Below are 14,012 nucleotides of genomic sequence, written 5' to 3'. Positions count from 1 at the left end.
ACTATACACAGAGATGACTGCAGTCTTAAAAGCATGCACTATACAAGAACACTGTGCAGCAGTACTTTCTGAAAGTCTAGCTCTTGAACTCAGCAAGAATTAGCCTTTTCTCTTCACTTTTCCACAGAGAACGGGTCATTCAAAGGTAACTCTCATCTGACAGTAGACAGGACTGGGGAATCCTTACACAAGCATTATTGCTACTGCACCAGTCCAGGGAAACAAGAGCTTTCAAGTAATACTTTAATGAAGTTTTTCAGAATGAACTTAACATTAACATGGCTTTGGGGGACATTTTGCATAAAGAAATTCTGAGATTATCTCATTTCACTGGCTTTTTTTTTTTAAGACAAAAAACTTGCAAAACCATTTTTACTACCATTTAGTTTCATCGAGTCTCTAAAATCTAAGCTTATTTTATTTACTTACTTATTTTTTTATTTGAGGCAAGGTCTCACTGTGTAGCTCTGGCTGTCCTGCAGCTCACCAAGTAGACCAGGCTAGCACTGAACTCACAGAGACCAGCCTGCCTCTGCCTCCTGAGTGCCCACCACACCCAGCCCTAAGCTTTTTTTTAAGTCTACAAATCTGCAGAGGAAAGTAAGACTCTGAAGCTCCTTCCTCACTTACTATCAATGATGTCCCCCAGTCCCTGAGCACGAAGCAGGTCCTTCAGTCGGGTCACTTCCTCCTTCAACTCCCGCACCAGCTTGGCATTAGGGTCCTCATTGATAACAGCATTGCATTTAATTTGTTTTGCACGATCTGCATATCTAGATAAAGAAAGAAAATGCATCCTTGACATTTCTCAGAGGCTCTACTTCTCATAAATAGCATACCATTTGCCTCTAAAGCAAACACTTGAAGAGCCCTAATAAATACCTTATTTGTATGAGACTTTATAGAGGTGGCACAGGCTCAGAAGAACTTAAGTGATTTGGCTAAGATCACAACAAAAATAAATACCAGAGAGAAGGCTTAAACCCAGTCTGTATTAAAAATATCTTTAATGGGAGAAGGGAAGATAGTTTCAGATTAAAATCTCCTATATATAAAAATTCAATGAATATTCCATTGGTAATTTATCAGAGCTACATATGCTGATAACTGTATTACTTTTTACAACTTAAACATATCTATAAAAGGGAACACTTCTATTAACATAAATGAATACTATAAGACAATTTTATTATCTAAAACTCATCCAATATCTCACTCAAGTAATTTGAACATATTTCCTGTAAAAAAGCTCTTACTTATTCCAATGAATCTGGAAGCCACAGAAGTAAACTCCATCATAACAAAAATAATTCCCCCCTTATTATAAGAAAGAAAGATCATGATAGCCTTCAACGTGTAAGAAAATCTATGGCATACAAAACTACTCAGCTACTGAGATCAAAGGAGTGTACCTCAGAGTGCTCAAAGTTTCATCGTAGTTGATATCTGCTGGGCTCAGAGCAGCAACCATTGCAGTTCGAGAGTTGCCACCTAAGAAAATGAAGTATGAGTATCTCCAGTTACACCCATTTTTAAAAGGAGAATTTTATTTACTATGATAGATTTGAGAGCAGACCCTGACATGTAATCAAAAGCCAACAAGTTTTTTCCTTTTATCATTTGTTTGTTTTGACAAGGTCTCCTGTAGCCTTGTTAGGCTGAGCTGGCTATCTTCCTGCCTTCATTTTCTAAGTGCTGGGATTGTAACTATGTGCCACCACGCCTGGAACACAAAAACATTCTTTTATATGATTTCTTTTTTTTCCAAGACAAGGTTTCTCTGTAGCTTTAGAGCCTGTCCTGGAGAATTTTTTTTAAGATTGATTGATTGATTGATTGATTGATTGATTGATTGATTGATTTATTATGAATACAACATTCCTTCCATGTGCAGCTGCATACCAGAAGAGGGCACCAGATCTCATTACAGATGGCAGTGAGCTACCACGTGGTTGCTGGGAATTGAACTCAGGACCTCTAGAAGGGCAGTCAGTGCTCTTAACTGCTGAGCCATCTCGCCGGCCCCACAAAAACATTCTTCAATGTTCCCTTGCTATGCACTGTTTCCCTCATATTCTGCTCTCTGAATCTCCTGTTCAGCTCCCCTGCCAACCACTCTAACCAGGTTTGGTAGTACACACCTGTAGTTTCTGCACAGGAGGCTGTAGCAGGAGTTCAATGCAGCCTGGGTCGCACATGACCCTATCTTAAACAACCACTCTAATCAAGTCAACCACTCCACCAAAACTACTCTGTGACAGGAAAACTGACTGGTTGCTTTTTCTGAATGAGGAGGAACAAGGATGAGGAGAATGGCTGATGGGTCAAAAAGCATTAGGAGTAAGGAGGAGTAAGACTACGTGGTGAGCCAGGCACACGCCTTTCATCCCAGCACTCAGGAGGCAGAGGCAGGTAGATCTCTGTGAGTTCAAGGTCTGCCTGGTCTACAGAGTGAGTTCCAGGACAGGCTCTATTAGCTACTGGAAAACCTTGTCTCAAAAAAAAATAACAACAAAAAGACTATGCAGCATGTACTTGGCTATGTAAAATGTGGAGGACTATGAGCTTCTAAGTACTCTGAGGAAGGGGCCAGAGAGATGGCTCAGTGGTGAAGAGCGCTAACTGCTTTTGCAGCAGTGTTTGGTCCCAGGGGATCCAATGCTGCCTTATAGCTCTGCAGGCAACAGGCACACACGGAGGAAAACACTTGGGCACATAAAAGAAGACTCGGCAGGAGTAGGGAGCTCTAAGTGGCCGTATGGAGTACAGAAGACAGGAACTGCTCCTCAGTGTCACGAAGTAAGTGAATCCAACCAGGGGAAACCAAAAGCAAAACCAGAGAAAGACAAAAAGGACTCAAGTTTACTATGAATCATCTAGAGATAATTCTCCTCCAAAGCGGACATGGAAGAATGAGCCATAAAAGGCATCATTAGGCAGTACTAAAAAGACATCTACTAAGTTAATGGGGACTCGTGGTCAACATACCTAGATTTTCTCTAAGGAGCCAAGTAAGAACAGAATCCCTGTAAGGAATAAAATCAGTCTTCTTCTTCTTTTTACTCTATCAAAGAGAAGAGAATAATTTTAGCAATGTTATGGGGAAAAATTCACATGAAAAGCAAACCAGTTGAAACTTCTGAAACAAGCAAACTGTAATGGAATTCCATCATGATTGAAACATTTCACTCACAGCCCAATTTTTCAAAAAGCACATGCAAATTTTTTTATTTTAAAATCTTTACAATACAAAAAGTCAAGAAAATAGTATTACAATACACATGGTAGACTTACCATGTAGTTTTAACTATTATTATCTTGCCATTACCCAAACCACTTGAGTAAATTGCAGGCACAAGATCTAAATGCTTCAGCAAATATGTAGTTTATAAGGAACAAATTTAGTAAATTTAACAATAATGCTATTCACTAATAATACGATCCACATATCTAGACCTGCTAATATTTTAAAACAAACTCAGTATTTCAGTAATAAATACTTCAAGCACTTATCTTTGACAAGGAGTTAAAAAAAAAAAACATAACCGGTAATATGGCTCAGGACTTGATATACTAGATAACACCAAGTTTGGGTCCCAAAAGGAGAAAGCCAACTCACAAAAGCTGTCCTCAGACATGCACACATGTACCATAACACATTCCTGCCCACAACAATAATAAAGAAAATCTTTTAAAATAAGACCCAAACAATGTCAAAAACAAATTAAACATTTGAATACTAAGCATTTTAATGCAAATATTGCTTCTACCCTGACCTTATTTCATATAATTCTTAACTATTAGGTGCTCTGAATATTAAAAGAATATTCAGAAGAATAACAAAAACCTTAGAGAATTTGTATAGAAATAAAAGGAAGAGAGAACATAGCATTATCTCATACATCTTAACTATTAGGTGTTCTAAATATTTTTGTTCATAATAATAACAAAAAAATTAGAATATTTGTAAAGAAATATACAGAAGAGAAAAATCTATGCTATTGGATAAAGGAAGATATGAAGAGTCGTCTCTAGCTTCAGTTAAGAGTTTAAATTCTACAGCCTTTACTTCAAAAATGTTTTACATTACTCATAAGCTTCAATTGTCAGAAATAAGATAAAAAAGGATAGAGGTGTATTAATAATATCTAATCTTATTTGTTTTATGTTACTTGTTTGCAATAATCTCAACAAATTAGCTATGCTTTAGACCAGGACTACAAGAAATATAAGCTTCTCTCTCTGGAGTGGTTTACAGAACTATTAAGAGACACTCTTACAGATCGCTGGATCAAGCATCATGACACAACACAAATGCTTCCTCAAATTTCTCTCTTCTTCCTTTATTCTATTCCTTCTCCAAAGTACTTTATGTTCCTTAATTATTTCTAGTGTGAAGTCCCATGATTCACAGCATCCTAAACAATCATTCAAAATTCCAGAGCCAGAAAAACAGCACAAACCCTTTGTGAAGGTTCTGTTCTAACTGATGCCCCTATTTATCCTCTAAAATGTGCAAACCATTTGGCTAGCTCAGTGTGACTAATCCCCGCCGTACCTTGCTGGTGCAGTTATCCTACAAATGAAAGCATTTCAAGGAGAGAAAAAGAACACAGGATAAACCTCTAGAATAAATGGAAATCAGAGTACTTTCTAGAGACAAGAAAAGATTTAATTCTAAGTGGATTTGAATCACCCATTAATCTAAATTAGAGCATACAAAAACTATCTTAGATATTAAACCTAAATAATGAAGACTATGCAAAATTTGTTTTAGCTGTAGTGTGCCAGTGCTGCAGAAACAAAGACTTTAATCCACATATGCACTGCAAAGACAGTGATGGTCTGTTAAGATTATAATGGAATTGAAAAGTTACAATGTTGTTGCTCTCTTCAGGTGGTATCACAATGCACTGTTTATAGAAATGTTGGTGGAAACAAAGCTACTATACTGCCAGTCATGTAGAACATACAAGTACACACAATTCTGTTCAGCACAGGGCACTTGCTGATGGAGACTCAGCTACACATCACCAAACTGTTTTCCCACTGCTTTAGTGTACTCTTTTCACTTCCTCAATGACAAAGTCATCTAACGGTGCATTTCTAGGAATGCATTCATCTCATTAAATGATACATGATTGTAGTTTAAAATATATATTACTTGCGTCTAAATTAACATCATTCTCCAAAGCCACACTGGTCAAAATACAACTTACCACCTCCGCCAAGGCCGAAATGACTTTGCCCAAAGTTGTAAGAGACTTATTAATATTTGCACCTTCCTAAAATAAACACAAACATGAAAGAATCACAGCAACGAATTTCTACTGCGCACACCACTCATACTGCTCCAAGCTGAGCACATCTGCTTCTCCCTGCTCCCCACCCCCACCCCAGTCCCTGTGGGTGCTGGGATCTGAGTGCAGGTCCTGGAGTGGCAGCAAGCACTTTACCCAGAGACACCTCCTTAGCCCCACATATCTGCTTCCTTAAGACAGAAGTTCTAAAGACACCTATGTGTAGCCTTTGGTCTTTCCTCTGCTCACTTGGTAATATGCTTAGAGTACACACCCACCTCCCCATCCTTTCTGCATGTGCTGTGAAACCTCACAGAAGCAAGCCTTCCTCCCACAGCTCACCAACATGGAAGTCCTGTCCTTGTGAAACAACAGCTCTGTCTCAGCTCACACATGTTCTTACATCACTATCTCATACATCTGATTCCCATTTTACTATCTCTTCCATCTGCCCAAATTTTGCCCATTTCTCAAAATATAATACAACTCTCACTCTTAATCAAAAACTCTTCTCTATTTTGTTATCTAACTTACCATTTCATTGAAATTATAGATCAATAATTAATAGATTTTTTTCATTAAAAAATAGATTTAAACATTGGGTTTTGTAGGTCACAACATCTCTGATGCAATTCTGCCAGTGCAACATAAAAGCAGTCACAAAGGACTGGGGTAAAGCACACTGGTGGTGTGCTTGGCTAGGACACACAAAGCACCACATAAAAGAGACACAGTGGCACACACCGCTAGTCTTAACACTGAGGATACAGAGAGATCAAGCCCATCCTAGCTACGTATTAAGTTCTAGGCCAGCCTGTATCAAAATAATAAAAAAACACTATAAACAATATATAAATTAAAAATCATAGCTATCTCTCAATAGAAACTAATTTGTAAAACCAGCCAGAAACTAGATTTGGCCCATAGCTACAGTTTGTAGGCCCTTGTTACAAAACATTGATTGACTAGATCTTTTGCTAAAATAAATACCTTTAATCGAGTTCCTTTGGCACCAGTTGAATCAGCCCGTTCGCTTCCTGCTAGATCCACCAAGCTGATTTTACTGACCTAAGTAAAGAAGAGTAATATGGAAATTATAAAATAGCAAGATAGGTGTGTAGTTCATGGTTGTGATCCCAATACTCAGGAGGCAGAGCAAAGGCAGGAGGATCATCCACATGAGCTCAAAGACAGTCTGCTCTATATAGTGATAATAAATTCAAGACTTGACAACAAAGACAGGAGTCCATGCACCCAGGAAGCAGGCAGAGATGAATTTCTGTGAATTCCAGGCCAAACTGGTCTCCATAGCCAGAGATACATAGTGAGGTCATGCCTCAACACTCATTGACATCTATATGCATGCACATGTGCATACATGCGCACCCACAGACACACACATGAAACCTATTAAATTGCCTTATGAAACATGAAGGATCGAACAACTGGAGCTCTGTCTCTCTAGCTCTCTCTCTCATTCTCTCTTTTTTTCTCCAAGATAAGACTTCTTTGTAGCTTTTTGGAGCTCACTTTTTAGACTAGGTTGGCCTCAAATTTACAGAGATTCACCTGCCTCTGCCTCCCAGTGCAGGGATTAAAGGTGTGCGCCTCCACCGCCCAGCCACAACTGGAGCTCCTATATACATCTAGTGGCAATAATTATTTTGAAAACTGTTTGGCTGTTACTTAAGAAGTTAAGTATGACTTTAATCCCAACACTTAGGAGGCAGAGGTAGGTGGATCTCTGTGAGTTCAAGACAAGCCCGGTCTACATGGTGAGTTCCAGGATAGTCAGGATAATAAAGAGACCCTTCCTCAAAAAACAAAACAAAATAAACCCAAACCAGAAACTAGACACACATCTGACACAAGACTTAATTCTACTCTTAAGCATTCACCAGTACAAATAAAAACAAAGTAAGATTCAAATTGCCAGCTGTGCATGGTGTGTACAACCAGCTGTGCATATTGTGTACAACCAGCTGTGCATGGTTTGTACAACAAGCTATGCATGGTGTGTATAACCTGCTGTGCATGGTGTATACAACAAGCTGTGCATGGTGTGTGCAACCAGCTGTGCATGGTGTGTGCAACCAGCTGTGCATGGTGTGTGCAACCAGCTGTGCATGGTGTGTGCAACCAGCTGTACATGGTGTGTGCAACCAGCTGTACATGGTGTGTGCAACTTGCTGTGCATGGTGTGTACAACCATCTCTGCATGGGGTGTATAAACAGCTATGCATGGTGTGTGCAACCAGCTGTGCATGGTGTGTACAACCAGCTGTGTAGGGTGTGTACAACTTGCTGTGCATGGTGTGAACAACCTGCAATTCCAATACTTGGGAGGCTCATGGAGCTGAGTGAGGTCTAGGTCAAACTAAAGAACCAAAGAACAATCAGAAAAACAAGAAACAACAAATCTACACACACACACGTGCACAAATGTTCCCAGGGTCAGGTGAATGAAATAATGAAATATCTGTCATCAAGGAAAAGGAACAAACTATCAACATAACACAAATGAACCTCAAAATCATCATAAACAAAAGAAAGTTGGCAAAAATGTAGTATATACTGTATCACTAAATATAAACTAATCTATAGTGACATAAAGCATTGGATGATGCTTTATAATACTTTTATAAGACCTCAATATAACACCTTAATAATATCTCAATAAAATTTTTCAAAATTTTTTAGTTTGAACAAAAGAAGAGATGACTTAATAGTTGCTGAGCTGAGGTACAGCTAATGGCAGAACACCTGTCTGAAACGCAAAAAGCCCTGAGTCTAATTAGCAGAAACAAAAAAATAGTCACTAAACATAAAATGATTCTAGCTCTTAGTGACAACACTAGCAGATAGCATTCCCTTTACAGGGCAAAGGGCAGAGCATCCTGTCTAAGGATCAGTAGAATAAATTTAGATTCAGGTGTGTCACACTCGGGATACAGCACAGGGGAAAGCACTTATCTAATATGAGTATGTTCAATTCCTAGCACCCAACTCACCACACTCCAAACAAAAAGAATACCGCTGAATGCCACTTAAAAGTTTGTCATATTAGCCAGGAGGTGGTGGCACACGCCTTTAATCCCAGCACTCGGGAGGCAGAGGCAGGCGGATCTCTGTGAGTTTGAGGCCAGCCTGGACTACAAGAGCTAGTTCCAGGACAGGAACCAAAAGCTACGGAGAAACCCTGTCTCGAAAAATTAAAAAGAAAAAATTTTGTCATATCATAAATATATTTTAATTAGTTACAACTACAAATTAACAAATGTTGAGTGGTTACTTGGAGCCAGGCATTATTATATGAAGTTAACCTACACTAACACATAACCATTTAAACAACTCTCTGAAGTTGTTACAGAGGGAGAATATAGAGGCACAAGGAGGTTAAGGTAGTTTGCTTGAGGTTATGTAACTAAAAAGTAGCAAAGCCATAACTCACAAGCAAGCGATTTTGTTTCAAGCTCTACAATATTTAACCACTAACAAAATGAGAAATTAACAGTTGGAGAAAGCTTGCCTAGTATGCTTGATGGATTTCGATCCTCAGGACCAGAAAAACAGACAACAACAAAGGAAAACGGGGCTGGCAACAGCTCAGTAGTAGAGGGTCTGCCTACCATGTAGGCTCTGAGTTCAGTTCTCAGTAACAGAAACAAACAAGCAAAGGTGTTTGAACAATATTAGAGTTGTTACAGTTATTTCCCAAGAAGGAGCACACTATGCATGCCTGACCACCTGTAGACATCCTGCAATAACTTTATCAATGGTTACTGTCGTCCAGTCAAGAAGAAAAAGTATTTTTCCCCAAAAGAACTACTTAACTATCTTGCATGAAATAAGTAAACTTTTAGACCCAGTTTTAACTTATATTTTAGCCGTGTTTTCTAGCTTTCAGTTCCATTAAATACCCACACTGAAAACTGGTGAGGAGTAAACGCTGAGTGGAAATTAAAAACCACCTCCACAAAGTCAAAGAACACTTATCCCGTCTAAAACTAGCAGAGCATAGTAGTATAAAAGGGATTTCTCACACTTATCTCCACAAAATCTCCTCCCGACAAGAGATCAGAAGCTCTCCTACCTTCTCAGTGGACAGGTTAGTCTCGGTATCGTGCTTCTTCTGGGTGAAAACAATGGTAAACACAGCGTGGGAACGGCTACTGGTCTCATTCATGTTGGTAGCTGCCACTGTCCTAAATAAACCCAAAGGTGATCATGTGACAAGAGAATTCTTCCATGAGAATTGAAATGGGTAGCAGGCTCTATACAACCACACATAACAATCATGGACAACAGTCTGGAATTCAGACTAAAGAACTGTCACTGACACAATTGCTCTAAGTGCAGTCTTATTTGGGAGCCCATCAAGTTACCCCACAACTCCAAAGGCAGCCATCAGAATCACTCTTCAAACTCCAGCTATCCCTTTAGTAATCACTAGAGCATTTAATTTTTATTCCTCATTTGGTGCTCATTTATTCCAGAATCAATTACTACCACAGCCTCATCTAGACATTACAGCTAACATTTTACCATGACTTAAATCAATACCAAGAGTTAACTAAAGTTCTGACCTGCTTCAACAATGCACCATTTTAATGAAAAGACATCTACTTAATGTGTTGAAGCCTATACCACTCAAGCATAGCCAAGACTCAAAGGACTCTGCAATTAAAAACAACTTGATAGTTACAAACATAGTTTCAATCCTTACAATGGAAAAAAGGACCTCAGAATATACCAAAGGACTCAGTCATTAGTCTATTTCCTACCATACCTGGCTTTGTTCCCAGCATCCATGAGGTCAGCAATGTCAGTATAAGAAGTGACCGCCAGCTTGGACAGATCCTCCACATAGGGTCCAAGAAGCGGGTGTTCACGCACACGCAAATTGCCCTTGTTTTTGGGATTCAGCAAATCTCGTACTCTCTCACAGTAGATTTCCATGTAGCTCACCTAGGAACATTTTATTAAAGTAAATTAAAGAATTTGGAAAAGATATATACACATTAGACACTTCTTCAGACCTGAAACCGAAGGATCATGCATTCGTGGTCAGCTTAGACTGAAAAAAGGAGATTCTGTCTCTTTTAAAAAAGAAAAACATTTGTAAAAAACTGTATAACCATAGGTCAGAACACTATAGTCCTGGACCCTGTACTCTACTATCAGTATTGTAGATGTCAGGTTACAGGGGTCAGAAACAGTCTTTCCTCAAGAAGGAAGAGAGGGCAAACAGGTACACATAGTAGCTATGTGTCTTAGGCACAACATATATTTCAGTAGAACTGTATTGGTGCTCATCCCCTTTAAAGCAGGATCTTTTGTAGCTAAACTGGGTCTCAATCTTGCAATCCTCCTGCCTCAACATTCCAAGTGCTAAGATTACAGGAATGTACCATCTCACCTAGCTTTATTGGAATTTTAAAAATGTGTATTACTGTCAGCATTGAGGCTTAACGTGAGGTTATTCTAAAAGCTTGGAAATTAATATTTTGATTAGTATTAAAACCAAGGGACAGCCAGGAGGTGGTGGCCCAAGCCTTTAATCCCAGTACTTGGGAGGGAGAGGCAGGTATAAGCTTTGTCAAGCAGAATGAAGATGCTTGGCATTGTCATTCTGAGTTCAAGGCCTGCCTGGTCTACAAAGTGAGTTCCAAGACAGCCAGAGTTAGTACAACCAAACCAAAAAAAAAAAAAAACCAAAACTATTCAGACAGAGAAAACAAGAGACCAATGACTAATTCTTTTGTTGTTGTTGTTATTGTTTTTGGTGTGTTGGTGGTGGATGTGGTGTGTGTTCATGTGGACACACGTGTACATGCAGTGAAGGCGAGAAAATTCCTCAGAAACTATAACTTTGTGTGTGTGTGTGTGTGTCTGTGTGTGTGTGTGTCTGTGTGTGTGTGTGTCAGAGTCTCTCACTGGCATGAAGCTTGCTGGCAAGAAAGCACCAGAGAACTGACTATCCCTGCCTACTTGGTGATATGGAATTTCCCTCTGTATGCTGTGAATATGTTTTATTACCATTTGTTAATAAAGAAGCTGCTTTGGCCTATCACAGGGCAGAATAGAGCTAGGTGGGAAAACTAAACTGAACGCAGGGAGAAAGAAGACAGAGTTAGGGAGACACCATGCAGCTGCTGAAGGAAAAAGATGCCAGAACTTTACCAGTAAACCACGAGCCTTATGGTAAAATATAAAATAATAGAAACAGGTTAATCTAAAATGTAAGAGCTAGCTAGGAATACGCCTAAGTCATTGGCCAAACAGTGTTGTGATTAATACAGTTTCTGCATGATCATTTGGGTCTGGGCAACCAGGAAATTAAAGTGCATCTCCGCTTACAGTTCGGAGCTGGGATTCCATGTTTACATCAATCTTGGCTCCTTGACAGCAGGCACATTAAGTTGAGCTCTCTCCATAGCCCAATCACTAATTCTTTAAACTCACCACAGTATTATTAACTACGGACAATGCATCCAATAGGAGTGAGAGATTGTCAATGACAATGGCTTATTGAAGACTTAGGAAGGCTCAGACAATATAATGTTAAATATTTCTGGTAACAAAGCTACAAAAGGAGAATATCTGTCTAGTATATAAAGTCCTAGGTTCAATTCGTGGCATCAGTGAACCAGAAAGTGTGGCATATATCTATAATCCCAGCACTGAAGTGGACAAAGGATTTTCAAAAGTTCAAAGTCATCTTGGGCTACGTAGTCTGGCCAGGAATAAATGAAATTTTGTCTCAAAAAAAAAAAAAAACTTACAAGATTGGGCATGTAGCTCACAGTAAACGTTTATGTGAGGCCCTGTGTTCAAGCTTGAGTACTGCAAAAAATAAATTTTTGAAAATTTATGGGATAAAAGATATTCATCCTGAGAGAAGGCCTTACACCCAGGAACATACTGGCAATACTAAGTGAACTCAGTGAGCTTAAAATAAAGGAAAAACAAAACAAACACCAAGCACATGAAATTAGAAGGCTACAGTAGTGGGGGAGGGGAAGGCTGGAAGGGAAACAATGGGAGGAGGAGCTCATCAAAACACATTATTCAATCAAGGAGTTCTCAAACAATTAACAAAAAGATACATAAAGGAAGAAGATGTCAGACAATAGGAAGATTATACATTAAGGCCTCGAGAGAGGAACGTTACTGCTCCATTATAGAAACTGAGGAAAAAAGAGTCAGTGTGGCTGGGGCAAACAGGTAAAGAAGTAGGAAAAAAAAACAGAAAATGTGTCAAGGAACCATAGTGCCCACTAGTATTTAAAGATGCACCCTAAACGATTTCTGAAAACTAACACAAAATGGTATCGTCTTTTATTACCTATAAGCTCAAAGTTCTGCACCTGATTTACAGAACTGTTCTAGGCCAAGACAAGCTAGTTATAGAGAAAGTTGAAAAGAGCTCTTTAGAAATTCAGAGATGTGTGCAACCCCTAATTAACAAAGAAAAAGTCCAAAGCAATTGCATAAAATAAGTAGAAACCATGTAAATACTGTCAAAAATCACACCACACATGAAAAAAAATGAATAAAAAAAAAGCTGGGTGGTGCCTTTAATCCCAGCAGAGGCAGGTGGATCTCTGAGTTTAAGGCCAGCCTGGTCTACAGAGTGAGTTCAGGACAGCCAAGACTACACAGAAGAACCCTGTTTAAGGGAGAAGGGGAATCACTAGCATTTTCTTCAAAGGTAGCTTTACTTCCCAGAACAGCAGGTTTGTGTGACAAGAGCATTTCCATTATTATGAAGCCCAATACACAAAGAGTGTGTTCTTCTGTTGTGTGTACAACAACAATTTAAAAACCACATATTAGCAATATTAAAGAGAGTTTACATCAAGTAAAAAGAAAAACTAATTCTCAATGTAAATAAAGTCTGTGTTGGTGTTACAGTAGAGAGCAGAGCTGCTTTGCCTCCCAAATATTAAAGTGTGAATATAATTTACGAGATGATCACACACATTAATAATCAAAGAAATTCAAATTTAAGAAAAAGTTATATGCTATCAAAATGGCAAAAAAAAATTTTATCTTTTAAATGAAGTTTATAAACGTGTTTGTAAAAATGTGAGGGCAGAGACCTGCAGAGTCCAGGAAAGGGCATCAGATACCCCAGGGGTAGAGCTGCAGGTGGATGTGAGTTGCCTGGTTGGGTCCTGGGAACAGAACTCAAAGCCTCTACAAGAGCAGTTCTCATTCTTAACCACTGAGCCATCTCTCCAGCCCCAAACTGGAAAGAGTTAAAAATAAAAATACTTTATGGTTGCCAGTTTCTCCTGGAAGAATGAAACTGCTATAGCCTTTCTTTCAAAAAGGTCATTTGCCAGTCAAGTGTATCACTTAACAACCAGATACATAACAACCCCCAAAAATGACAGCCCAGAACTCTGAACTATTTCTTACTGCAACATTATTAATCATAACCCAAAGTCAGAAAGTCTAAACCCATAAAATTAAGGGAATACTTTAAGTGAGCAGTAACAAAGTCACAACCAAGAGCCTTCTAACACAATGGGGATGACAGCACAGCCAAGGTGGGGAACCCACCTATAATCCCTGTACTGTTGAGACAGCCAGGGCATCTCTGATTTCCAGACTAGAGAAAGAAAGAAAGAAAGAAAGAAAGAAAGAAAGAAAGAAAGAAAGAAAGAAAGAAAGAAAGAAAGAAAGAAAGAAAGAAAGAAAGAG

General features: G+C 38.9%; 1 protein-coding gene across 11 annotated transcripts in view; it reads right to left on the bottom strand.

The window, feature by feature from the left end:
• The window catches only part of Kif1b (kinesin family member 1B), a 144,018-nt gene that overhangs the window by 86,039 nt on the left and 43,967 nt on the right, over window positions 1–14,012 (bottom strand). For 7 of the 11 annotated variants that reach the window (XM_005353694.3, XM_005353693.3, XM_005353702.3 and 4 more), the window contains 8 exons: window positions 10,090–10,268; window positions 9,394–9,505; window positions 6,291–6,368; window positions 5,220–5,285; window positions 4,559–4,576; window positions 2,989–3,064; window positions 1,413–1,491; window positions 631–773 (listed from right to left, as the gene is read on the bottom strand). In XM_005353694.3, coding sequence (XP_005353751.1) covers window positions 631–773; window positions 1,413–1,491; window positions 2,989–3,064; window positions 4,559–4,576; window positions 5,220–5,285; window positions 6,291–6,368; window positions 9,394–9,505; window positions 10,090–10,268 — 751 coding nt within the window. The remainder of the gene's footprint in view (window positions 1–630; window positions 774–1,412; window positions 1,492–2,988; window positions 3,065–4,558; window positions 4,577–5,219; window positions 5,286–6,290; window positions 6,369–9,393; window positions 9,506–10,089; window positions 10,269–14,012) is intronic. The other 4 variants (XM_005353703.3, XM_005353696.3, XM_005353698.3 and 1 more) reach the window with 1 other exon arrangement.

Source organism: Microtus ochrogaster, chromosome 10 (genome assembly GCF_000317375.1).
Source record: "Microtus ochrogaster isolate Prairie Vole_2 chromosome 10, MicOch1.0, whole genome shotgun sequence".
NCBI classification, from domain to species: Eukaryota; Metazoa; Chordata; class Mammalia; order Rodentia; family Cricetidae; genus Microtus; species Microtus ochrogaster.
Note: the sequence above shows the minus strand (reverse complement) of the source record. Positions and strands in the feature narration are given on the sequence as shown.